Source organism: Onychostoma macrolepis, chromosome 24 (genome assembly GCF_012432095.1).
Source record: "Onychostoma macrolepis isolate SWU-2019 chromosome 24, ASM1243209v1, whole genome shotgun sequence".
NCBI classification, from domain to species: Eukaryota; Metazoa; Chordata; class Actinopteri; order Cypriniformes; family Cyprinidae; genus Onychostoma; species Onychostoma macrolepis.
The window spans coordinates 11,841,258-11,869,189 of NC_081178.1; the positions used below are offsets into that span (position 1 = coordinate 11,841,258).

The 27,932-nt window shown below is 37.0% G+C and overlaps 2 protein-coding genes across 3 annotated transcripts; one reads left to right on the forward strand and one right to left on the reverse strand.

Annotated features, from left to right (window-relative positions):
• Positions 1–2,856: 2,856 nt before the first annotated feature.
• Positions 2,857–7,138, forward strand: gpr12 (G protein-coupled receptor 12). Of its 2 annotated transcripts, XM_058765686.1 has the most exons (3): positions 2,857–3,135; positions 4,400–4,436; positions 4,931–7,138. In XM_058765686.1, the coding sequence occupies exon 3, from the start codon at positions 4,943–4,945 to the stop codon at positions 5,966–5,968; it is 1,026 nt and encodes a 341-aa protein (XP_058621669.1). In that variant the 5' UTR covers positions 2,857–3,135; positions 4,400–4,436; positions 4,931–4,942; the 3' UTR covers positions 5,969–7,138. The 2 variants fall into 2 exon arrangements, with proteins under 2 accessions (XP_058621669.1, XP_058621670.1); XM_058765687.1 differs by lacking the exon at positions 4,400–4,436.
• A 4,164-nt stretch (positions 7,139–11,302) lies between these two features.
• wasf3b (WASP family member 3b) lies at positions 11,303–27,308 on the reverse strand. Its single transcript, XM_058765935.1, has 10 exons — positions 27,154–27,308; positions 21,928–22,096; positions 19,801–19,935; positions 19,314–19,467; positions 17,773–17,890; positions 15,969–16,150; positions 15,639–15,893; positions 14,220–14,431; positions 12,770–12,886; positions 11,303–11,862 (listed from the first exon to the last, which is right to left on the reverse strand). Exons 2-10 carry the CDS (start codon positions 22,058–22,060, stop codon positions 11,705–11,707), a joined length of 1,464 nt encoding a protein of 487 aa, XP_058621918.1. The 5' UTR covers positions 22,061–22,096; positions 27,154–27,308; the 3' UTR covers positions 11,303–11,704.
• Positions 27,309–27,932: the final 624 nt, after the last annotated feature.

The window sequence follows — 27,932 nt, forward strand, 5'->3', positions numbered from 1 at the left end:
CCTGTTAAATCATGAAAGAACTGTGATTAACCACATTATTTTAGAAAACCAAGTTAAATTTCACTAGCCAAACCCAGGCCTGATTACTGCCAGACCTGTTGAATCAAGAAATCACTTAAATAGAACCTGTCTGACAAAGTGAAGCACGTTTAAAGAACAACACATCATGCCGCGATCTTAAGAAATTGAAGAACAGATGAGAAACAAAATAGTTTACATGTATCAGTCTGGAAAGGGTTATAAAGCCATTTCTAAGACTTTGGGACTCCAGCGAACCATGATCAGAGCCATTATCCACAAATGGAGAAAACTTGGAACAGTGGTTAACCTTTCCAGGAGTGGCCGGCCTACCAAAATTACTCCAAGAGCGCAATGATGACTCATCCAGGAGGTCATAAAAGAACCCAGAACAACATCTAAAGAACTGCAGGCCTCACTTGCTTCAATTAAGGTCAGTGTTCATGATTCAACAATAAGAAAGAGACTGAGCAAAAACAGCATCCATGGGAGAGTTCCAAGGCAAAAGCCACTGCTGACCAAAAAGAACACAAAGGCTCGTCTCACATTCGCCAAAAAATATCTTGATTATCCCCAAGACTTTTGGGCAAATATTCTGTGGACTGATGAGACAAAAATGTAACTTTTTGGAAGGTGTGTGTCCCATTACATCTGGCATAAAACCAACACAGCATTTCATAAAAAGATGGTAGTGGTGGTAGTGTGATGGTCTGGGGCTGCTTTGCAGCTTCAGGACCTGGACAACTTTACATAATTGATGGAACCATGAATTCTGCATGCTATCAGAAAATCCTGAAGGAGAATGTCCGGGTGTCAGTTTGTGACCTCAAGCTCAAGCGCACTTGGGTTATGCAGCAGGACAATGATCCCAAACACACCAGCAAGTCCACCTCTGAATGGCTCAAGAAAAACTAAATTAAGGTTTTGGAGTGGCCAAATCAAAGTCCAGACTTAAATCCGATTGAGATGCTGTGGCATGACCTTAAACAGTCCATTCATGCTCGAAAATCCTCCAATGTGGCTGAATTAAAACAATTCAGCAAAGAAGAGTGTGCCAAAATTCCTCCACAGCGACGTGAAAGACTCATTGCCAGTTATCGCAAATGCTTGATTGCAGTTTCAAAGGGTGGCACAACCAGTTATTATATTGAGGGGTCAATTACTTTTTCATGTTGGGCCAGGCAGTTTTGGACCACTTTTTTCCCTTAATAAATGAAATCATTATTTCAAAACTGCATTTTGTATTTACTCGGGTTATCTTTGTGTAATATTAAAATTAGTTTGATGATCTGAATCTTTTAAGTGTGACAAATATGCAAAAAAAAAAAAAAAAAACTGGAAGGGGCAAAAACCTTTTCAGCTCCATGACGGTGCTTCTTCTCTTCAGTTCACCTCACTCATTTTCTATAGGGTTCAGGTCAGAGGACTGGAATGGCCAGCAGAAGCTTGGTTTTGTGCTCAGTGACCCATTTTTGTGTTGATTTTGAGGTTTGTGTTTGGATTATTGTACAGTTGGAAGATCCAAACATGGCCCATTATAAGATTTCTAACAGAGTCAGTCACTTTTTTATTTTTTTTATTTCCACAACATCAAAAATACAGCAGTATATTTCATTATACACATGGGGTACTTTTTCATCCCTGTGTTCACCAAACCCATCTTGAGTGTTTTCTGCTAAAAAGCTAATTTGTTTTAGTTTCATCTGACCATAGAAGCCAGTCCCATTTGAAGTTCCAATCGTGTCTGACAACCGAATATGCTGGAGTTTGTTTTTGGATGAGCTAGGAGAATTTTTCTTGAAACCCTCCCGAACAACATGTGTGTCACGGTGCACACAGCAGGGAGGAACAAGGAACACAGAGATGAAGATAACTTTCAAAATAACTTTAATAGCTCAAACAGGGCAAGACAAGGCTGAGACACACAGGAACACAAGGAACGTAACGAGTAGACCAGACGAAAAGGAATTAAACAGGCAGGAACTAAATACACAGAATAATTACCTATACACAGCTGGAACATAATCTAAACAATCAAACTAAATTAGGACAGGAACAGGATGGACCAAATATGAGCATAGAGGGGGAAACACACAAGACAGGACTGACAATGTGGTGATGTAGGGGCTGTTTGACTTTTTTTTTTCAAAAGGTTTTCTGACCCCGCGATTCAACTATTTTCTGCAATTCTCCAGCTGTGGTCCTTGGAGAGTCTTTAGCCACTCAAATTCTCCAACTCACCGTGCATTAGGATGATATAGACACACGTCCTCTTCCAGGCAGTTTGGTAACATTTTATGTTGATTGGAAATTCTTAATTATTGCCCTGATGGTGGAAATGGGAATTTTCACTGCTCTAGCTCTTTTCTTAAAGCCACTTCACTAATTTGTGAAGCTCAATTATCTTTTGCTGCACATCAGAAATGTATTCTTTGGTTTAACTCATTGTGATGGATGAATAAGGGAATTTGGCCTTTGTTTTCCCTCCAATTTATGTTTCTGTGAAACAGGAAGCCATGGCTGGATAATTTCATGTTCATAATCACGCTGATGTGCTCAAAATTGTAAATATGAATGGGAATATACTTCAGAGATATTTTACTTAGCCTATAAGAATTTCTAGGGGTAGCCTACTATAACAAAACGTAATAGTAACAAAATGCCACAAGACTGTGTTACAGCCTCGGTGTTGAGGACTGGCCAAAAAGGCATCCTTGATGATAACGAATTTAGAAAAAAATAAAAAATGAATTAGGCTATTTTTTTTTTTTAAATACGTTACTGTATTTTTGTTTAGGTGTTCACGAAAATGCTCATTGCAACAAACAGTCGCGTCGTTCAGTTTCTGAGCAGCAGATAAAAGGTGATGGGACCTTCTGCTCTGAAGGAAAGCTCACCCCTCCCCGCGCCTCGCACAGCCGCAGTCGGTGGCGATGCGCGAGCAGACGGCGAAGAGCCGCTACCGCTGCTGGCTGTGACGATCCTCCGATCCGGCATCAGACTCCTCCATCCGTCCGCGCGGCGCTGCACCTGCGAACAGCGCTGCCATTGAATACCATGGCAAGGCAAGAAGGACGCAAAGACATTTAAACAGGCGCCTCTCCTCCAAAAGACAAGGTAGGGAAGCCTCCAGATGGGGAATGAATGGGGACCGGGTATATTCGAAATCAGTCTGCTTTGCATTTTACAACACATAAATGATTTTTACAGAGCAAGAGCTTAAGCATTATTATAAAGCTTAAAGGACTGAGAGGCATTAGTGCTTGCTTGCATCCAGCTGCTTGCAGTGAAGATGTGCTTTAAGAGTCCATATCTGATAGATGAAAGGATACTGATGCAGGGGCGCTTTTATAAGCAGTGGAACCCGCCTTTATTTAATATCAGCACTCATCAGGGCCCTCCCTTCCTTTATGATTCTCCACCATTGTACTGTAGGCTATAATTCAAAATGATCTCAATAATAGCAGGTTCCTATCCACTAAATACAAGTAAATGTGTCTTTAATTTATCTTAATCTGATTCTTTGTTCTGCACAAAAGAACAATGAGTTTTGAGAGACTAACAGAGAGGGAATGCATAATTGTAGAGAACAATGGCTTTTGTGATAATTATTAATGGCTAATTTTCTACTCATTTCTTTTACAATGGATGATCTGATGTTTTTTTTTTTTAATATGTTTAATTACTATTGCATGCACTGTAAAAATGTTAATTTTAATGGGGGTGCAAAATTCTAAATATAGACCTATTATTGCTTAACCCCATTGGTTATCCTAATATTTACCACATACAGTAAAAAAAATATATATTATATTTATAGATAAAATACGGTTCTGCAGTAAAACACTGAAAAAGTAAAAAGTATTAATCACTTTACTGAGAAATAGTGAATTATGCTTAAGGCATTATATTTAAAGTATTTTTGTTTTAAAAAATAATAATTGTATATTTTTAAAAAATAAAAAAGTAATAGTTGTAATTCACAGGAAAAGAGGCGTTCCCAGAATTCATATTTTATTCTAAAAGCGTGTTTTTTTTTTTTTTTTATCAGTTATGTACAAAATTGTTTTATGTTGCAATTATGTGTAAATATAATTTCATATTATTTATGTAAATATAGTCACTAAAATGCCATTCCATAATGCTTGTAACATTGTCATGTTTTTTTGTTCACCCCAAAAATTTTAAAACAAAGACATTTATTTTGTAGTTATTTAATAACCTAAAAAGATAAAGCTAGAACCTAAAAGATAGAATGAATGTTAACCAAAAACTTTCAGTTCCCATTGATTTCCATATGGAAAAAATTTAAAATGGTAGTCAATGGGAACCAAAATTGGTTACCAACATTCTTCCAAATTTCTTCTTTTGTGTTCTACAGAAGAAAGTCAGTCATACAGGTTTGGAATGACACAAGGGTGAGTAAATGATCATAGAATTTTCAGTTTTGGGTGAACTAACCCTTAAACACACACACACAAGTTGTTTTTTACGGTTTATGGGGACTCTCCATAGGCGTAATGGTTTTTATACTGTACAAACTGTATTTTCTATCATCCTACACCAACACCTAAACCTACCCCTCACAGGAAACTTTGTGCATTTTTAGATTTAAAAAAAAAAAAAAAAACTAATTCTGAATGATTTATAAGCCTTTTGAATTACAGGGACACCGAAAGTATCCTCATAAATCATCTTCACATTGTAATACTTATGTTATACCTATGTCATTAAAAAATTTGTGTCCTCATAAACTACATAAACACACACACACAGACAAAATGTATGGTTGACTATTACTTTTTGGGGGGAACAAAAGTATTATTTTGGATTAAAAGGATTATTTTGTTTTGCCTTTTTTCTTTACACTACCTATACACCTCATTATGTTTTTCTGTGTGTGACATTTTAGACGGGAGGCAGAATGAGTGAAGAGGTGCCAGTTTCTCCCAGCTGGCTAGCTCAAGAACCCACCTGGGGCAGCAGCGGCGCAGGGAGCATAGAAAACATCACCGTCGGAACATACCCACCTGCGGTTGTCTTGCCGGCGAGGCCGCCCGCTGAGCTGTTGGTAAACCCGTGGGACATCGTGCTGTGTTCATCCGGCACCCTTATAGCCTGCGAGAACGCCCTGGTGGTTTTGGTCATCTGGCAGAACCCGGCTCTGCGCGCCCCAATGTTTTTGCTGATTGGCAGCCTAGCTCTAGCTGACTTATTGGCTGGTTTAGGGTTAGTCCTGCACTTTACCTTCGCTTACCTGCTAAGATCTGACTCGGCACAGCTGCTGACTGTAGGTCTGGTGGTGGCATCCTTCTCAGCATCTGTTTTTAGCCTGCTAGCTATTACCATCGACCGCTACCTGTCGCTATACTACGCCCTCACCTACAACTCAGAGCGAACAGCCGCATTCACATACACCATGCTGGTGCTTCTGTGGGGAGTATCATTGTGTTTGGGTTTGCTGCCGGTTATCGGTGTGAACTGCTTGGGCCAGGAGGCGAACTGCAGTGTGGTTTGGCCCCTAACAAAAAACAACGTAGCCGTTCTGTCCGTCTCCTTCCTTCTACTGTTTGGCCTTATGCTTCAGCTCTATGTGCAGATTTGTAAAATCGTCATGCGACATGCGCACCAAATCGCCCTACAACACCACTTTTTAGCCGCAAGTCCTCACTACGTCACGACGCGGAAAGGCGTATCCACCCTGGCGATCATTCTGGGCACATTCGCTGCTTGCTGGATGCCGTTTACGGTTTACTCGCTCATAGCCGATTATACATACCCGCCCCTTTACACGTATGCCACCCTGGTTCCTGCCACCTACAACTCGGTGATCAACCCCGTAATTTACGCCTTCCGCAATCAAGAGATCCAGAAAGCGTTGTGGCTGGTGTGCTGCGGATGCATCCCTGCCAGCGTGGCCCAGCGGGCACGGACCCCCAGCGACGTCTGATGTGCCTAGGGAATTACACAGGCCAGAGATTCCCCCAATCCCTGGGACGAGAAGGGGAGTGCGCATCACCTGTTTATGTCTTCCCCTAATAATTGTTACGTGACAACCACTGCCACACAATCTTTGCCTGATCCCAATCCAACCAGCTGCCACACCCTTTCCAAAAAAAAAAAGGGGTGGAAACGGATGCTGTGTGGCAGGCAGCTGTAAATATCTTGTATATATAAATGCCTTTGCATTTGTGTTCATTTTGGCTTGGCCACAGCGACAGCCCCCTGTTGAATGGGCTGTGAGGGAGGAGGATGATGAGGGGCAGCACAAGGCAGTCCTCTTGACTGGATCCTGAAGCTCATTCATCTCGTCCTGCTGTTGCTGCATTCAAGAACGTGCGCTGAACGTTAAGTAACCGCGGGGTGCTAAAAATAGACTAGGCGCTCGGTGATCCGCGCCTTGCGTCCTCTGAAGATACTGACCTGGACAACGCACGCACACGAGAGATAGAGACAGGCACGCTCTCTCTTCTGTTTGATTTAAATCTCAACCCAAGCGTGGCCGAATGTAAAATGTCCTCCAAAGCAGAAAACCATGAAGAGCTAATTACAATCTCAGAATGAGAACCACTCTATAAATAACCGAACCCATCGATGCCTTTATTTTGGTTTAGAGCGGAAGTCGAACTGTCTCTGCATTCTCTTCCATAAATGCGGGATGAAAGCGACTGGGAGAAAGTGTATGTAGGTTCATTTAAACATCCCCCTGTGAATAGAGGCTCACTTCAAAGAACTGTTGAGTACAAAACGTGCATTAAGTGGCTGAGAGAAAGAGGTTTGTTTATATGCAGCGACATGGAAGATGGAACCGAATGTATTTTCTATTGATTTGCTTTTAATTTGCATTGTCATTGTCGCTCTGAATAGAGCACTGCTCCGTTTATTATGTTCAACTGGTAATTACTACTGGATATGGAATAGCTGTCACAATGGTAGTTCATAGCATTTTGCTTGAAATTTACATGTATTGCTTTTGCAAAGAATGATGATTTTGGCATGACGTTGAGATATATTAATTAGAGGTGTTTTGTTTGAAACAACACAAACCCAAAATCAAAAGAAAAGATTAATTGCACTTTGACATTTTTATTTTCACAAATACGATTCAAATGATTTATATAACCACCCCAAAAAAAAAACAACCCTGAAAATGTATAACTCCCACAAAAATATTAAGCAGCAGAATACTTTTTCAGCCGTTTTAAACATGGATAATAATAAGAGATGACATATGAGACATATATGGGACGGATATCTAAAATATATTTTATGAATTATATAGTATATATTATATATAATGTTATATAATGCATATATAATCAGATTATATAATTATGTAACTATATAATACTAGTTTTCATATAATTAATAGATTCATTAGGTTAGGCTATCATGGAAAGCCAAAATTAAATAATAGTCCCAAAATATGCTTCATTGTCTTTATGCAAAGTAAATTTTTTATTTTGATTTTGGGGTGAAATATGACCTGGACAAGATTTCATGAGATTCGCTCTTGATAAATGATATTCTAAAATGATGAAACTGTTCAAAGATGTGCCAGCCAAGCTACACTTCCACTCTCAGATGAGCCTTCCGTAGATTTACATTCAACTTGATTGTTAGTAAACTGGTGAATCTCCTCAAACGGTCCACACGACACAGTTATAATGAGGAGAACAGCTGGCCTCTCAGACCTGGCAAATGTCAGATGAGGGAGAATGTTATTATGAAATCTATCCTCTCGTACTTTCACCACAACTGAGACTGGAGTCATGCTACTATTATGAGCTGAAGTTCACCCCTGCTTTTTACCTTACGCCCTCCAAATGCCAACCAGCCACTATCCATTTCAGTGCTGTGGCAGAATCCATCAGCGAGCAATAACTACGGACCAAGCGTTTCATCAAATTATAGCAATACTCTGGCAGCAATAACAGCCGTGCCCAAGCAAAACCAACACCTCAGCTAGCCGAAAAAAAAAAACATCCATGAAAAACCCACCACGAAAATACGAGTGGATTCCAAGAACGACTGACAACTGTACTTATTCCAACATCATCCAAATAATATTAGTGAATTTGGGATTAGAAGAAAAAAAAAACAAACAGAAACTGGACAGATGTCCCAATCCCTGTAAACATGTCCATAATCTCACAGCCTCGTGTTCTCTCGTCCAGAAAGTGACTCTGCCCTGCCTGTGGTCATTTACGATATCTAACTATGAATGAAATCTCTCTGTACACTCAATGTGACCTACTCTGCCGTATGCATTTGCTTTTGCAAACTTTAGAGATGTTTATAATGTGTGAGGAACGTGATGTGTAAGGCGTGATTGTCGGTGCATGGCCGTGTGTGTGCGTGTACGCGTGAACGCATGCATTTATGTTGTCTCTCCAGGGATAATGATGTAGTTGGGGGTAATAATGTATATTCCCCATAGACCTGCATGGGCTAGAGTGGCTACCAGTCTTCCCATTGCGCCCTCTTTACATCGTGCCTGCGGGTCGGACACACCCTCGTGACCTTTTTTGCCTGAGTGACCTCTATACAATTCCACTGAAACAGCACATGAGCGGTAGGGAGCAGGTTTGCGAGTTTTAATAGGGCTTAGCATGGAGGCGATGATTGGTCTGTATTGTAGGCCTCGTCTGATCTTTGAGGAATAACTTATTTTGCTATATTCATCGAAAGTCTCTATTTTTCCCCCTCAGTCTGGATTCTTTCGGAATTCCTGAGATTTTATTTTGTATTCTGATGCGCTGTACGGTCTCTTTCTGAATGTATCAACAAAGACATTCTTATCGTTACTATGGCCGATCGTCTTGATCCTGTAAATAAGGCATGCGACTTTAAGGAGGCATGATGGCAACTCTCACCTGATGTCATAGAGTGATGTGGTGATGACGTATTTTTGCAACCCGAAAGTTAGCATCACCCTGGTTTCCACTGACAAATACCAGTAGGATTTTTCCAGTGGCTTTTGGATTATTGCAGAAAATAAGCTCTGTGACTTGACAAAAATCCCGATAATCATCATAATAATCTTCACAAATTAATTTAAACCAAAATACAATCACCAGAAGTAAATAGCTAAAAATAATCAGATTACCCAGTAACATTAGTTTCTGGCTCCCAGAACAGATATTCTAATGTTCTCTGTTGGTTAGCCAGGAACGTTTTCTTTATGTAAATAAAATGTTCCCTTTAGGTTAAGAGGACTTTCCCTGAACATTCTTATTTGGATACCCCAAAAATAACTAAAAGGGAACCATATACGGACATTAGGGAAACGTTCTTTGTTTGCTGGGTAGACGCCATGTTGAATTTAACGCGGAAAACAAGGCTGTGAGAGATAGACTTAAACAGCCTTTACAATGGCATGCACTGTATAAAGGTCCTAGACCACCTAATTTTCAAACTGTTTTATTAAGTTTTTGTCTACTGAACGTTTTTTTTTTTTTCTTCAGAAAGATGCTTCAGCTGAACAGTCGTTATGTTGACAACAGTACAATCCACTGAACGCCCTTCTTTTTTTTTTCCCAGCCTTGTTTTCATTTTTGTCAAAATATTAAATATGGGGCTACCCTTGACTAGACTAGAATAGTTTGCAAGAGCGCTATTATAGACCATTTTGGGCGAACTACGAGTAAATTATTAGATGAGTTTACCTGTTTGGCGTGATGTCGTTTAAAGCAACTGTATGTAATTTTGAGTATTTTTGCGACTTTGGAGCCATCTACAGTTAAGTGAGTGGAATTCACTGTCGTGTGGTAATAACAGTAGCTGGCGGTACACGTGCATTTGTTGCTGTCATAAAGCAATTCACACTTTTCGCGGAATTTTGTACCCTCTCCTCTAAATATACTCAGATGAACAGATGTTTGGAGTTTTAGAATGATTTTGAAACTGACTTTTCAAAGTCAAAAACAACAACAACAACAACAAGCATACAGTTTCTTTAATGTGCACTGAAAGTCCCATTTAGCTACTTGTTAGCAACTGAATTTGTCAAGACAAGTAAAAGCTTTAAAACATCATAAGGGGGTTATATTGATGTATTTCAAAACGTGAAAATATCTTGAGCTTGTGTTAACCACAGACCTTATTTCAGGCATTTAACCAAAAACCAAAAAAACCCATTGACTTCAGGATGATCAAACCGGGCAATGCTAAACGCTTATTTCCGGTTAAGCTCTACAAAAATACATAATTCCTGCAATGCTCTATTCTGAAATAGTTAACCTTGAGCCACATTCCAGTGTCTCCTATTGCCTGGGCATGCTTGTCTACAGCTGATTGAGAGGGTTAATGCTTGATGCTCAGCCTTTGGTCAGAAATGACCGAGGGATTATTGCGGTGGCTTTTGAGGGTTAGGCCTCTGCCTAAAACATCACATCTCCTTCTGTTTTTGAAAAGAGCTTTGTAAAATGATGTTATCATGCTTTGTGCCTGGTCTCTGATGGATTTTCCACATGCAGATGGACATTTGGCGATTGAATCTTTGATTTAAATAGACTTGTATCCAACTGTAGATGATTGTGCTCTGTAATCCAATGTAAGAGCTTGAAAATGTCAAACCGAAGGGTGAAAAAGGGCTTGGATGGGAGTCTGCCTCCGATTCTGGTTTATTTGAAGAGCAGAAAAGAATATCTTGTCTGGATTGATGTCTTGTGAGGAAACTTTATACATTTACACTAAGATTCAGACTCGTTCTGTACTTTATTTAGTAACTAGAATCGAAATCTTGAACAATCCGAGGGGCAGTCGGGGGCATCGGTTTCAGCATCTTGTGTACATGTATGCGTAGTTTTAACTGTGAAATGCACTTTATTTTTTTGATGAGAAAAGGCACAACAAATTACTTATCTGCAAAACAATATTATAAGAATTATAATCAACATGCACTAATTAACATTGTAAGACATTGTGTTAACGTGTTGTATATTTTTCCAAGGTGTTGGTTGTACACTTTTATTGCTTTGGTTAGTTTAATGAACTGAGAGATCTTGTTAATTTTGTATTAAAAAGAATGTGCTGTGCATTAAAAATATCTTCGCCTGGGTTTATTCACACTCGCACATCAATTGGCCGACTGCCTCAAATCCACTGTTGCCATGGCGATTCCCAGTCTCAGCTGTACTGTTTCCATAGAGACACGAGTCTCGGAATCAAAACTGTCCTGATTCCATGACGAAGATGCTCGGAGAGAGGTTTAATGTAATTCGTCGGATTTTTATTGTCGCAACTGCCACACGCACGCAGAAACCAGACATCACCGAGCGAACACATTTCAGGTAGTTTAATCAAATTCCTCGAGTCAGTTCACACAAATATAATTACTGACCGCAGTGTTTCTCAACATACATAGAAACTTTCATGCAGAAACTTTTGACCTCAACATGCTTATTTATCTGTAGTTCGAGTTGCTATTCACTAAATACAGTTTGTCCATATCGTTTATTAACAAGTGTTGCATTAAAAAGCATTAGAAAAATGGAAAAAGCATCATACGTGGTAGTTCAGGGAAAAGATTGACTATTTTAGTATTTCATAATACAGACGGCCTATCGTGCCTTTATTAAAATGCATACTGTACAAGATCATTGTGTGTATGGGAAATGCAATGTTAACGTTCGCAGGTGAATTAGAGAGTAAGTGTCTATGAATTTTGTGCATTAGTATTGTTTTAGTCAGACCAGTCATTGTCCTCAAGCTCAGATTCATCTTCAGAGTCACTGTATTCCACAGCGATGCGGCGAGACAAGATAGTTGCGACGTCATTGCCCACCGGCTCGCGTTTCGCCTGCTGCTCCTGCTGCTCTTGAACTTTTTTCAGCTGGATGCCTGCAATACAAACAAACATAAACACATTTAACAACTCATTCATTTTCAATGAGAGATGAACAATAGTGGGGGTATGCGATGCAATGTGGGCGTCTCCAGCAATTCAACAAAGTTTATGGAAGTTTAACTTAATGCAAATGAGTGAAGTCAGTGGAGCTCACATGATCTGTCTCCTGTGAGACTGTAGTTGAGTGTAGGAGGAGAAGTCAATGTTACAGGAAGCAATTTCACTGTTCTATATGATTTGTTTCTGCCCACATGCTGGGATATAATAAGAAAAGGATGCGTGGAAAAAAGAAATTGTCAGAAATTTGATTCATGCATTGATTGTTCATCTTTTTCACGATATGATGCATTATGCACTGCAGCAGTTTATAGAAAACACTTCAAAAGTTGTTCAGGGTTAGTTTCATTTTTTTTTTAAAGAAATTCTATCAGCAAGGAAGCATTTCATTGACTAAAAGAGACAGTAAAGATATTTATAATGTCACAAAAGATTACCATTTCAAATAAATTATTTTCTTTTGATCTTTCTATTCATAAAAAAAAAATCCCCAAAAAATTTATTACGGTTTTATAAAAATATTAAGCAGCAAAACTGTTTTCAACATTGATAATAATAAGAAAGGTTTCTTGAGCATCTGAAGAATCCTGTGACACTAAAGCCTGAAGTAATGGCTGCTGATGATGATATATTAAAATAGCAACTATTTTAAATAATACTAATGTTTCACAATGTTACTGTTTTACTGTATTTTGATCAAATAGATATATACACAAACACACACACATATATATATATATATATATATATATATTATAAAGATCATCTACCCATGATCAAGAACAAGATGTTTATGTTTAATAAGTGAAACGCTTATATTCATAACCTAAACACATTACGTACCCATTCGTATAGCTGCGAGCAGGTCGCTACGGGCATCGTTCGCAGACTGGGCCTCATTAGGCACAGAGGGCCTTTTGGGAGTGATGGATTGGGCTGCACTTGGTGGAGGGGGTGGGGCTACTGGTGGAGGAGGGGCAGCCATTGGTCCAGAGGTAGGTGGAACGGATGGGGCATAGCCAGCGACTGCTCCCATTGGTCCTAGATGACCTGGAGGCGGGACCGGTCCCATGGGCGGCATAGCAAAAGCAGTTTGTGCTGATGGGATAACAGCTGGTGGTGGAGGAGGTGGCCCAGAATTCATGTAATCAACACTGTCAAGAGAGGAAGGAAATGAAATCATGCTTTTTCATGTCATTCAACATAAATGTACAATACAATATACAATATAGATACAATATAGTGTACAATATAGAGCAGGGGGTTTCAAACTTTCAAACTTTTTAAGGCAAGGTTATTCTTAAAAAAACTTTTTTTGATCCACTTCAAATGTTGACTACTATAGTTAACTAAAACTAAAACTGAAATGAAAACCATTTCATTAACACGTTTTGTTAACGTTAACTGAAATAAATTAAATGTACAAACTTTTTAAGCTAGTTGCCAAGGCAACATTTCTCATTAGTTTAACTTCATGTACTAAAATAACTAAAAATGAAATCAAAATTAACAACAACTTTATAGGCATATATATATATATATATATATATATATATATAAAAAACAAAAGCTACTCAAAATGACCAAAAACAAAACGAGTACAACTTTAAAATTCAAATAAAATAAAAAACAGATTCAAAATATTAATAAAAACTATAATTGCATATTTTATCATATAATTAGATAATACAATTTCTACAATTGTTTTAATTTTTATAATATTGTTTTATTATAGAGACAACATACTAACAAAATAAAATAATTGGCTGTTATATTGAAATATTCATATTGAATATTTTATTTTATAAAAATATTAAGCAGCAAAACTGTTTTCAACATTGATAATAATAAGAAAGGTTTCTTGAGCATCAAATCAGCATATTATAATGATTTCTGAAGAATCCTGTGACACTAAAGCCTGAAGTAATGGCTGCTGATGATGATATATTAAAATAGCAACTATTTTAAATAATACTAATGTTTCACAATGTTACTGTTTTACTGTATTTTGATCAAATAGATATATACACAAACACACACACATATATATATATATATATATATATATATATATATATATATATATATATATATATATATATATATTATAAAGATCATCTACCCATGATCAAGAACAAGATGTTTATGTTTAATAAGTGAAACGCTTATATTCATAACCTAAACACATTACGTACCCATTCGTATAGCTGCGAGCAGGTCGCTACGGGCATCGTTCGCAGACTGGGCCTCATTAGGCACAGAGGGCCTTTGGGAGTGATGGATTGGGCTGCACTTGGTGGAGGGGGTGGGGCTACTGGTGGAGGAGGGGCAGCCATTGGTCCAGAGGTAGGTGGAACGGATGGGGCATAGCCAGCGACTGCTCCCATTGGTCCTAGATGACCTGGAGGCGGGACCGGTCCCATGGGCGGCATAGCAAAAGCAGTTTGTGCTGATGGGATAACAGCTGGTGGTGGAGGAGGTGGCCCAGAATTCATGTAATCAACACTGTCAAGAGAGGAAGGAAATGAAATCATGCTTTTTCATGTCATTCAACATAAATGTACAATACAATATACAATATAGATACAATATAGTGTACAATATAGAGCAGGGGGTTTCAAACTTTCAAACTTTTTAAGGCAAGGTTATTCTTAAAAAACTTTTTGATCCACTTCAAATGTTGACTACTATAGTTAACTAAAACTAAAACTGAAATGAAAACCATTTCATTAACACGTTTTGTTAACGTTAACTGAAATAAATTAAATGTACAAACTTTTTAAGCTAGTTGCCAAGGCAACATTTCTCATTTAGTTTAACTTCATGTACTAAAATAACTAAAAATGAAATCAAAATTAACAACAACTTTATAGGCATATATATATATATATATATATATATATATATATATAAAAAACAAAAGCTACTCAAAATGACCAAAAACAAAACGAGTACAACTTTAAAATTCAAATAAAATAAAAAACAGATTCAAAATATTAATAAAAACTATAATTGCATATTTTATCATATAATTAGATAATACAATTTCTACAATTGTTTTAATTTTTATAATATTGTTTTATTATAGAGACAACATACTAACAAAATAAAATAATTGGCTGTTATATTGAAATATTCATATTGAATATTTTATTTTATAAAATATTACTGACATTTTTTTACATTTGACAACATATATTTATTAGATTATATATTATATTTACATAATTTATAGAATTACTATATTATTAAATAAATTTATATATTTTAAAAATGTATTTTTTCTAAACTACATACAACATTTTATAAAATACTGTATTATAATATTTAAAATAATTCTGATTCATTTTGAAAAATTATATCTCATCATTTCCGAAGTCATTAGAAATTAATATAGTGTAACAGTAATATGATCAAATTTGACAAATAAATAAATAAATATCTTCACACACTATAACCCTAACCCTAAAAATACACCTTATAAAATTTTTTCCGTGGACCCCTACAACCCCTTTGGTTTAAAACCCCCTGGTATAGAGAAACTGATTTTTATGACATATCTCATGACAAGTCCAACAAGTGTGATCCAACAATCATGTTTGTAAATCTCCAAAAAAAAATCTAATAGACATTACAGAACTTGCTTGAGCATGTTTTCGAAGCAATCAAGTTTGTTTACAACTAACAATTAATCTAAATTGAATTGACAAACCTGTAGTCGACAGGTGGGAGGGTCACAGAACCATTAACAGTGCTTGATGCTGGTGGAGGGGGCGGAGCCTGGTGCGGACGACCCAGTGTGCCAGAACGGTAAGCCATAGACCCTCCCCGGTAATCCTGGTCCATGTTCATGTGGCTATGAGCTGACAGGGCCGCCATACTGGGCGGAGGCCCTGAGTAAGTGTGCGCATGGCCAACGTGATTGGCCATGGAGAGATAACCATGATCTGCAAGATCTCCATGAGACCTACATGAATTATGAAGTTTATGAGATGAAACTGAATTCATATATGTGTATTTAAGTGCATGAAGGCTGTGTTACCTGTGCTCTGGGGACATGGGGCCCTCCGAGGATCCTCCTCTGTGCACAGTGTGGGAATGTCGATGGTCAGGTCTCAGTTCCTTATCGAAGGCCATCATGTTCCATTCCTGCCTGCGGTTTCTCGCTTTACGCACCTTCTTCACCTCTCTCTGCAGTGTGCCATCCACACATCGCCTCTGCTCCTGTCGCAAAGTATCAAGTGACAGAGAGATGTTTAATTATCACATCACCTCATCAATGACTATTATACTATGTATAACTAGGTTCAGCAAAATGCTGCATAATGGGACACAATCACAGCTAGTCAGAACATATTTGATATTTAATATACATTTATGTGGAGTACGAGGTTTGACAAAAGATATTTCACCATACGGTACCAGTAAGTTTGGGGTTAGTAAGATGTTTTAATGTTTTTAAAGAAAGTCTCTTATGCTCATCAAGGCTGCATTTGTTTGATAAAAAAAATACTGTAAAAACAGTAATGTTCAAATTAGCTGTTTCCTATTTAAATACATTTAAAAATGTATTTTATTCCTTTGAAGGCAAAGCTGAATTTTCAGCAGCCATTAGTGTGACATGATCCTACAGAAATCATTCTAATACGCTCATTTGGTGCTCAAGAAATAGTTCTTATTAATGTTAATGCTGAAAACAGTTGATTCTTTAATGAATAGAAGTTCAAAAGAACACCATTTGCTTTAAATATATATTTTTTGTAACATAATAAATGTCTTTAGTGTCACTTTTAATCATTTAAATGCATCCTTGCTAAATAAAAGTATTCATTTCTTTAAAGGGGTCATCGGATGCAAAATTCACTTTTACATGTTGTTTGAACTGAAATGTGTGTTGGCAGTGTGTTGGAGGGGCCTGTGCAGACACTGCTTATGATTTATTGGGATTTTTTTTTTAAACACTGGGTGGATTTTTATCATTATAGGGTGGTTGTGGACACACAATAATGATAAAAATCCACCCAGTGTTTTTTTTTTAAATCCCAATAATCAGATTTTTGGCAGAGTGACGCAACTCTGCACAGGCCCCTCCCACGATTGTTGATTGACACTGGCGTTTTATCATAGACCCGCCCTGAGTGAGCTGGAAACGGTCCGCCATTGTTTCGACACCAGAGCATAATGTTGCCTAAGCGACTGAAGTGTACAATTGTTGGATGTAATAATGAACACAGCAGACGTCATTTACTTCCTGACATCTGAGCCGCTGAAGACACAGTGGCTTAATTTTGATTTCAAAGGGAATGTGCCCCCCGATCTATTTAAATGCGTCTATGTTCATGCAAATCATTCGTGATCCAGCTTCACCTACAGAAGAAGAGAGTATAATTTTTTTTGTGAATCTTTTGCAAATCATCTTTCCTAATAATGTGCTAGTTAGCAAGTTCCACAACGAATGCGGCTAAAGTTAACAGTTTCTCAGAGAACAGCTCGTCACCCCATGGAAGAGAGGGGCGGGGTGACCAGAGCTCATTAGCATTTAAAGGGACATGCTCCTAAATGGCTTGTTGAAAACAGAGCTGATTTTGACGGGGTGAAAAGGGCGTTGTTTTATGCTATCATTTAGAAATTTTAACCAAAATATGTTATAGACTTTTCATTAAGACCCTAAAGAATCATATCAACCTGTGGAAAATGGGCATCCTTCTTTTTTTTTTTTTTTTTTTTTAAAAGATGACTCTTTAAAAAAAAAAAAAATACTGACCCCAAACTTTTTAGCATTATTGTAGGTGGGGAAAAACTCAAGAGAGAGGGAAAAAGAGAGAAAGAAAGAAAGGGTGTTCAACCTTCTGTCGTCTCTTCTCTTTCCTCTTGTCTTCTGTGTCCTGTAGCATCTTCTCCTTCCACAAATCAAAGAAGTAGGAGGGGTCAGTGTAGAACTTCAGCCCTTCTTTATCATCATCTCTAGGGGAACAAAAAAAAAAAAAAAAAAATCATGATTGATTTTTGTCATTCTAAACTATTGTAAATAATTTTTCTCAATTAATCTCTCAATAAAACAAAGAGTGTGGTAAATTTGGTTCCAGATGCATTTATGTAACCGTTCCTATTCAGAGAGCTGGTTTCTGGATTGCTTTCATGGACCTCTTCAGATGAGAAAAGGATTTTAAAAGCATCTTTTCTGACTGGCTGATTTTCCAAAAGTGCTATTAATTGGTCATTAATCATTCATGCAAAATCGCCAACAACTTTGTAAACCGCATTCAGCCGAACAGACAGAAAAAAGATGAGTCAGAGCGCAGCCACTGTCCCTTGAAATATTCACTCCACACATTCTGCATTAGATCTGTTTAAGTATTTATGAGTGGCCCACATTCGCTACCTTGAGAACTAGCGCTCACATGAACTACATCTGCCAGCTTTAAGTATTCATCACTGCTCTATATTCCTTAAAGAGACTTCAGAAGAAAAAACTACATTCATCTATATTCATGGTCAAATTTTTATACGTACTTCTAATACCTATTAATATTTTGGGAGAGCATTAATACCTCATTTATTTCTGGTATATTCAATGGTATATTCTGACCAGTATAATCTGTCAAAGCAGTAAAAGAATAATGTATGGGTTTTAGCTTTGGACAAGCTTAGGTTTTAGGGATTAAATGAAATGCTGTATTGCTCGCTGCTTCACTCGCTCTTGTTTTCTGATGACTGTGTATAGGAATAAACACAGCTGGCTATATAGAGTATGTTTACACAGATGGAGAAAAGACCAATAACAATGTAATATGCAAAACTTTTAGATCATTATAATTCATAAAGATTGAATGAATAATAAACTATTATATTATTATTATTTATTTATAATCATTTCAAAGTTAATTTTTTTTTAACATTTACAAAGTCAAATGAAATGAAATGAAAATGAAATGAATTCTATTAATGCAAGTTAATTACATAAATTCTAAATTACAAATAAATGATAATTATAGGCCAATTTAATCTGATAGCCGATAGATTACAGTACTTCACTTCTCAGACATTTCTTGAGACGACAAATGGTGATTAAATATGTTTACTTTGGTGAAAACTATCGTTGACCAATGGCAGATTAGGGGTAACAAAACCTGACAAAACCCGGTGAATGTGTCTGTGCCGCAAATGAAAAAAAGGGTATATATACATTTTTTTAAATACTGATTGAACACCAAAGGCTGATGTTATCTACCAAACAAAGTTTGAGCAGAGTTTGAATGCATGTTAAATGAATGTATGTTAATTATTTAGTAATATTTATTAGAACAACTTAATAAAAATATTTCCACAATATAAGTGATTTTCACATTTGGTCCACAAAATCTGACCCAAACGTGTGCACACATACCTGTAGGGTGAGAGAATATTAAGAGGAGGTGGTTTATCACTCAAATTGTACATCTCGATCACCGGGTTCGGTACGCTGTTCTTGGACACCACCTTCTGGTCCTGTATGGTAGAGCTTTTAAAAGCCTTCCTCATGTTTATATCCTGAAGAGAGACTGCACAGAGTGAAGGAGAAAGAGAGATTGATTACACCTGCCCTCCAGAGTGTGTAAAGTAACCTCCAGTATTGATCTTTTAATTGAAAAAAGAGATGCGAGTGCACGCTTTGGTGTGGGTAATAGAGCAACGTAAAAAAGATGTAGGGTGCATGAAATTTGTGCATTATTTTTTTTTTTTGTTGATTTTGGGTTTGGAGGGATACAGTGGTATTGATCTCACACTGGAGCTATGTAACCTCAGAGATGTGTTTCTGGGACCAGTTGAGATGCTGATGGTCACCGTGTATTGAGGAATGACCCTGAGCCCTTGTTTCCCAGAAACAGACTCACCCTCCTCAACCGTTGAGTCCAGCTGCGTGACCTTGACGGCAAGTCGGTCAATCCGATCCTGCAGAGAGTTCGCCCGCAAATAGAACATGTTTGCCTCATTGAAGAGCTCTCCGAATATGTCTTCAGCATGTTTACCTTTAAAATAAGAGGAGAATACGCTGAAGTGAGGAAAAGAGATGAAGACATAAAAGAGGGAATATATTTAATACATATTTCAGCTCAAAATTGACTTTATCGACACACAAATATTAAATGTAAACACAAATATTTACATTTATTTCACTCTCTTTAATTTTTTGTTGTTGTTGTTGTTGTTTTAAAATGTAACAATTAACATTTTTATGATGTCTTTACTTATTTTTTAAGACTGAAAGTCTAGGTGTCAAACAAAAACATACAGTATGTGAAAGCAAAAATTAAAAACTCATGGTAAAAAGTTTCAAATACTTTTTTAATATGACCCTAATTTTAACTAATTTTAGTATGACCCGATAACTAATTATAATATAATTACAATATATACACACACACACACACACACAAAATACTAATTATAATTAATTACAATAATTAACAAATAATAATTTACTAATACTACTAATAATTTTAACTAACTATTATTTAACATAATAAGGTTACTTAAAAGTGCCTGTTATTGATTAAATTATAAATGTAATTTTATTAATATTTATATGAATGTATTATTTATTATATATTATATTACTATATTATATTATATTATTACATATATGTAAATTATTAAATTATTCATTAACACTACACATTACTTTATTAAAATATATATTTTTTCTGTATTTAAAATCTGAGGTTTCACATACATAAAACAGGACATTAAAGACAAGAAATATAAATAAGCTATTTTTACATTCTGGGCCTGTTTGAGAAAACATGTAAGAAAAAAAGAAAGAAAGAAAAAAAAAGGATGGAAAAAAGGATAATGTCCTGGCAGAAAATTACCAGTACCTTTTTCGTTAAGTTTACGGACAATTCCTTCAACCCTAAAACACAACACAATGCAATGTCTAATTCAAAATACAATGTAAAACACCTGTGAAAAAAATCAATATGGTACATTAGGCCATATTTTTACAGACTTTTCTCAGTATGTGGTGGAGAGACGTTTAAAAATAAAAACACAAAGAATACTCTTAATTTTAACTACCTCAACTGGGGCTATTAATAACTGTGTGTTAAACAAAAGCACACAGGAAAATATTCACAGGAAGGAAGAGTGTCTGTTCCTTACAAATTCCTGGCCTATGATCCAGTGCAAACACACACACACACACACACATATATACACACCACACATCACACACTTACACTCGTTTCCAGCACTGCACCCAACAACACATGAAAAGCATGTTTCCAGACATGCACATGCTATTTTTGTCACACGCACACATCGTCTACAGCTCTGCCTTCAAGTCCAATGGGCTGTCATTTATATTTAATCCACACAGCTGCTACTGAAGGCCCTCTCCTTCTACAGGCATTCACTAAACACCACTAGCAGAGGCACAGTAAAGACACTTGAGGGGATTTCAGGGGTCAGCTGGGGAGTTATAGAACAGGTGGATGGAAAAAACAACAGAGAACGGATAAATGGGCAAAGCAGTAGCTGGATACACAGCGAGAGACTTGCCCATTCAGAGGACATGTTTTCAAGATAATGGTCTTATGTAATGCAGACGTAGGATCCCGTGAGTCAAGAGGAATTATTATTAAGGAGATTCTCTCTGGCATCGTGAGCTGAAGATACCACTGGACCACTAAATTACTAAGTTTTGACAGAACAAGCCATGCTGAAAGCCATTGTAAAATTGCTTATAAAGGCACACCTTTTATATTAGTACAGCAAGTTGACATGACTGCAAACAACCCAAAGTTAGGTTTATGAACATCTACTTTGGCAGAAGAATTGCTTATTTCTATACTATTATTAAAAAAAAAAAATTTTAATTAAACTATAGTGCCTCGTTGTTAGGATTAGGCCTTACTAATGCTAATTACCTTCGATCAACAATAATAGAAGCTAAAACCAAGTCCCAAATTAGCCAGGTAAACACGTGTGTGTTAAAGAAAGAAAGTGACTGTGCAACTTACTGAGACTGCTGAGTTGGCGTATGATGGCAGAGAGTGTGTTGTTCATCACACACTCCAGCTCGCTGCCGATGCCCTCCGGTAGCACCCCGCGGCACAGGTGCCTGGGCTCAATGTTTCTCTTCACCAGCGGCATGACTGCTGCCCCTTATACAGCCGCAGTGCACTCTACCTGCCCAGACAAAACACAAACACTGTATTTAAACACACACACACACGTGCACAGACTACTGCTGAGGCGTGAAGGCAAGGTCCATCTATCATGTTTACTCAGTTTTCAGCTGTATTTGGATGAAGCTCATATTATATAACAGACACCCACACGTTGAGAGAGAGTGAACGTTCGAATGAAACTGGGACAGTTGGAGATCAAGAAAAGGGAACCGAGTTACTCGGATTTTGGTTAACCCTCTTACACTTGTCAAAACCCACATTGACCTCTGACTCTGAAATCACACGCCTAACGTTCAGCACAAATGAAGCTCAATCCATTCCAACACAAACAGAAACACAGACTATAACTCCCTTCACAAGCAGCCTTGGATGGAAGGATTACAAAGCATTAAGAAAAGAAGATACCGTCAAAGTAATCCTGTTCATCATCCGAGCTGCCCAGCTGTAGATCAAAGGACAACAATAGATGCAACCTGATCATTTGCTTAAGGAAACAGATGGCATTCTCACTTCTAATCATTAGTCTACTGACTTCAAGGTATATTACTTGGTTTGCATGTTGACGTGTGGCAATCAGGAAACATATTAATACTATTCATTTCTTTTTACATTTGATTTTTTTATTAACAAAATCATTATTATTTTGATTGATTATAGAGTTACATAATCTCCTGTTTAAATGTTAATAATTATGTTTATATTATTTTCAATATCATACTGAATACTTTAGAGTAAAAACATGATCATTTCAGAATTATATACACTGCAGTTCAAAAGTTTGGGGTCTCTAAGATTTTATAAAAATGTATTTCATTCATTCAAAGATCATTCAATTGCTTACTGCTCTTAATTCCGAAAACTCGTCTGAAAACTAAAGGGGATCGTGCATTTTCGGTTGCTGGCCCAAGACTATGGAATACTCTTCCACCTGACATCAGATCTGCACCCTCAGTTGATGTTTTTAAATCCCGTGTGAAAACATATTTGTTTTCATTGGCTTTTAATTGTTAATTGTTATTGTTGATATCTATTGTAGTTTTGCTGTGTTGCTGTACAGTCCTTTGGTCTACTTTGTAGTGGAAAGGGCTTTATAAATAAAGTAGACTTGAGACTTGACTAGACTATTTATTTGGGTCAGAAAGATTTTCTAGGTTTTTTTCAGCAAGGATGCATTCAATTTATAAAAAGCTGACAATTGCTGACAATAATGACATTTATAATGCTACAAGAGATTTCCATTTCAATTCTGTTCTTTCTATTCATCACATAATCCTGAAATAAAATGCAGGTTTTCATAAAAATATTAAGCAGCAAAAACTGTTTTCAACATTGATAAGTATGTTTTCTTGAGCAACAAATTAGCATATTAGAATAATTTCTGCAGGATCATGTGACAAAGACTGGAGTAATTATGCTTAATTCAGCATTGCCATCACAGGAATAAATTACATGAATTATATATATCACAATATATTTAATTGATCAAATATATATATTTATTTAAGAATATATATTTATTTTTTGATCAAATAAATGCAGCCTTAGTGATTATAAGTTTAAAAACACAAAAAAAATTGTATAATCTAAATGAAATATAATATACCGGTAATATAATCTGAACTTCTTTGTTTCCCCATATATTCTTATTATTTATTAATATTTTCCTCATATTGTCTTGGACATCTTTACAACATAAAAAATATGTAAATAAGATATGAAATAAAAAAAAGCTACAAAATTGCAAAAACAGGATCATAACAAAACAGAATAATATATGACTTACTAAATAAGAAGTTAGCAAATTAATTTAAACATTGTCTTTATTGTAGTTAGTTATTTATTACTGTGTAGTTATTTATGTTAATAGTCTATACGGTGTGACTGTTGTAAAATATTGCTTGCCATGCAAAACAGTCAAACCATATGGTATAATATTACAATTCCATATTATATTTTACTCTCATGTTTTAAGACAGCTTGCTACTTTATGTCTATGTATGACACACAAAATAAATGTTGTGCATTTCCATGTGCAAAGTTTCTCATCCCTCACATAAGTAGCCTAACTAAGCCATGTCATCTGGTTCCACTGGACGCCATGACCGAATGCTCCCATCTGTGAAAGAATAACCCCCACAGTGATTGGCCAGCTGAGAAGCCATCTGCTGTGTGATTGGCTAAGGGGGGTTGAAAGTCAAAGATTAGGGACAAGAACAAAGGGATGGTGGGACAGCATCTCAGAGGTCATTTTATCTGCCTGTTTCCCTGCTTCCTGTTTTCCAGCTCCACACCCAGGTCTCCGCTTCCTGTTCCTCTCTGTGTCACATCTCTAACTTCCTGTCGTCCCAAACAGCCAGAACAATGATGCAGTAGGGGTGTAAAGCAATTTCATTTGCACACAATCACAACATTTAAATAACTACTATGTAACCGCTTATTTCCTCTCATATCCTGCTTGTACAATCTAAACATAACTATGAATGCAACTTGTGACTACTCCCTGAAACCAGGCTCAGATGGAGTCTGCTGACTTTTCACATTTTCTACGATGATTTTGTAGGAAAATCTGAAGAATTTCATCAAATATGGTTTATATGTGGTAAAAGGTGTTAAATGGAGCTGAAAGGCAGCTAAAAGCATTATTAAATTAGCCAAAACATTCAATAAAAGCACATGCAACATTATGAAAGACAGAATTACATAAAATGTAATTTTACATGTTCATGTTCATATATATATATGAAAGGCAACTAAAAACATTATTAAATGTTTTGGTCAAGTAATAAACATAAATGCAACATTGTGACATTGTAACACGTGTGTGTGTGTGTGTGTGTGTGTGTGTGTGTGTGTGTGTGTGTGTGTTAAAATGCTGAAAGGCAGATAACAGCATCATTAACTGGGCCAAAACATTCATTAAACAAATGCAACATTGGGAATGACAGAATTCCATTACAAATTCATATTTGGGTAAATCTGAAGAATTACATAAAATGTACAAATGTACATAAAAGGTAAAATGTGTTAAATGCTGACGAAAGGCAGCTTTAGGCGTTAATAAAGAAAAATGTAACAAACATAAATGCAACATTGAGAATGACCAAATTCTGCAAAAAAACTTGCAGAATTATGTAAAATAGATTCACACATGGTCACATGTATCTCAAAAGGCCAATAAATGCATTATTAAATCAGCCACAACATTTAATTAATGTTCACGTACATTGTGAATAACGGGTATTTAAATTCAGTAGACGTTTGTGGAGCTTTATTTCATGTAGACCTGCACATAACACACTCAGAAACTAAACCTGAACAATGATTGTAACACATTCGTAAGAACTGTAGTTTGTTGCCATTTACCATAGTAACATCATGCAAGTGGCCACAAAGTCCATTGTTCTTACACACCGCCTGCCAAACCTGTTTGCTTCCCATTTAAAAGTGAAAACGACAAACAAACTGCCTCCTGCAATGAGACCTGAACTTCACTGCAAATATGCCATCAGGCCTCACACATGCACTCAGACACTGCTGTTGTTGTAGTCTAATGAGCTACATGTCTGTGAGTGTTGTAATGTGTTCATTAAGCGCACCATCTCTCCATGGCATTGTAATTCTGCAGCGCACGGCAGTATGGACACAACCCACACTAATTACATAGTGCATTGAATTAAGACCGCGCCGGGAGGGGGGCCAGAGACACAGAGCAGACAAAGAGACGGGAATGTGAGACTGAGTGGCATGAAAAGCAGTTGGTGAGATAGTTAGATGAGAAAGTGAACAGTTTCGGTTGGGAAGAACAGAAAACGTACTGAAGCGATCCAGAAAGAAAAGTGAATAAGGGGAAAAAGTATGAGAGAGAGAGAGAGGATGGGGGAGGGCGAGTGGCAGGGGACCTCAGGGAAGCCACTCTGAAAGGTTCCCGGGACAATAGTCCTCCGTTCACAGGGCAACAGAGGAGCTCTCCCATGCATGCTCTGTTCCCTCCCCCAACCCGTTACCCCCACCAACCCCACCCCTCTCTCTTCTTCAAATAAAAGAAGCACTCCTGCCTCTCTCTCTCTCTCTCCTTTTCAGCAGCCCTCTTTTTCCATAAGTCTGTGCCTACTGCAAAAACCACACACATTAATAGCACTTCAGACAGACAAAATGCAACCTACCATCTTCAAATAATGCGAAAGAGTGTATAACCACAAGCAGACACTTTGAGATGCTGGAATAACATGTAAACATACAAATAATTAGTGTGCATCACAGCTGTTTACAGCCCCATCAGTGCTTGCTGACAGGCTTTGAAGTCCATCAGACCCATCCCGTGACCACAGCAGGCCACATCCTGTCCAAACTAACGAGGGAGACACGCATTCACTCCATAAACGCTGTTTGAGACGCAGAAAAGACAGGAAGGCAACGCATTAGCTATTCATAACTGAAGTAAAGCGCATCTCTGCGCGTAAGACTACATTAATATTTCAGTACGGATCACGTCACACATGAATGTCACGAGCCAGTTGCACTGAGATTTTCGTGCGCGAGCGAGGACTTATCTTAAAAACACTATATGTGTATATTATTTGAATACTTTCGGGTTGAATTCGTTAAGTTTTTAGGGTTTGTTAATCACTAAACACTTAAAAATGTAAAGTTGCGGAATTCTGTTATGTATTATATTCTTTAATAACAGTTTACCGAAAGAGCACTTTCAGTCTTAAGTGATTATGTTGATCTGATATAGAAACTTTTTTTGATTTATTATTCTTAGGAGGACATTTCTATTATAAACCACGCAACGCTTGTTATTGTGCACGATAGCAACGTTATGATTAATTTAATAGAACAAACAACAACAATAAAACATCAACAATTATATCATCAACATAATCTCGCCATTAATTAAAAATAAAAAAACAAGAATCAAAATAAACTCCCCACTAAAGAAACCCAAACCTCATGTTCCATTTATTATGTAAAGCGCGATAAACAGTAAATATAACAAGTGCAATATGACAAAACAACTACATTAGCGAAAATAAGTAACTGTTTGATGCTTACCAAAAGTGAATTTTGTTGAGAATTATATTCAATCACATGTCCAGGCTTTCAGCGGTCCGGATTGCCATCCTGTGTCTCCATCGGTCCATCTGACCATTCCAAACAATCCGCTTGGGGCGGGGCATATCGGGTTGTTCGCACCAATCAGCATTTGAGAATAGGAATTTAACGCGCCACCATTTGTCACACTCAGCCTATCAGGTGAGAGGCTGAGGATGATTGACACAGATTTCCCCGGTCATAAAACCATAGGGCGGCTGTGTGAGGGCGGGCTCTATCTGGTGGGCTTTAAACACACCACAGCTAAAATACTTAATGAACCTAAGGCTACTTCTTATATAAGCAAAGATATAATTGAAACCACCCTAAACAGCATTTTATCAAACGTTTGGTAATTGGCACTTTCTGTGAATAGGGTATAAAATGGAAAAGGGTGAGGGAGAGCAAATGGTCCACTAACCATGGGTGGTGGGGGAAGTGTTGATTGATTACCAAAACTGGGACAATTTGTCTGAACTGTATTTTAAAACCTGATTCATGTGGCTTGGAACAATAAAAAATTAAAATAAATTAAACTTTCAAAATTTCTAAAATAATAATAAAAATATTTTTAAACATTGGACTAAATCTTCAGTTCTGTGACCCAATTTAAGATGTCATTCAGCAGGAGTTACAAATAAATGTGACATTTAAAATGTAAAATTAGTCAATAAAATAGTTTAACAATTACTACTGTAATTAAATATCAATTCAAGAAATTTAAATAAACTAAAATTGGA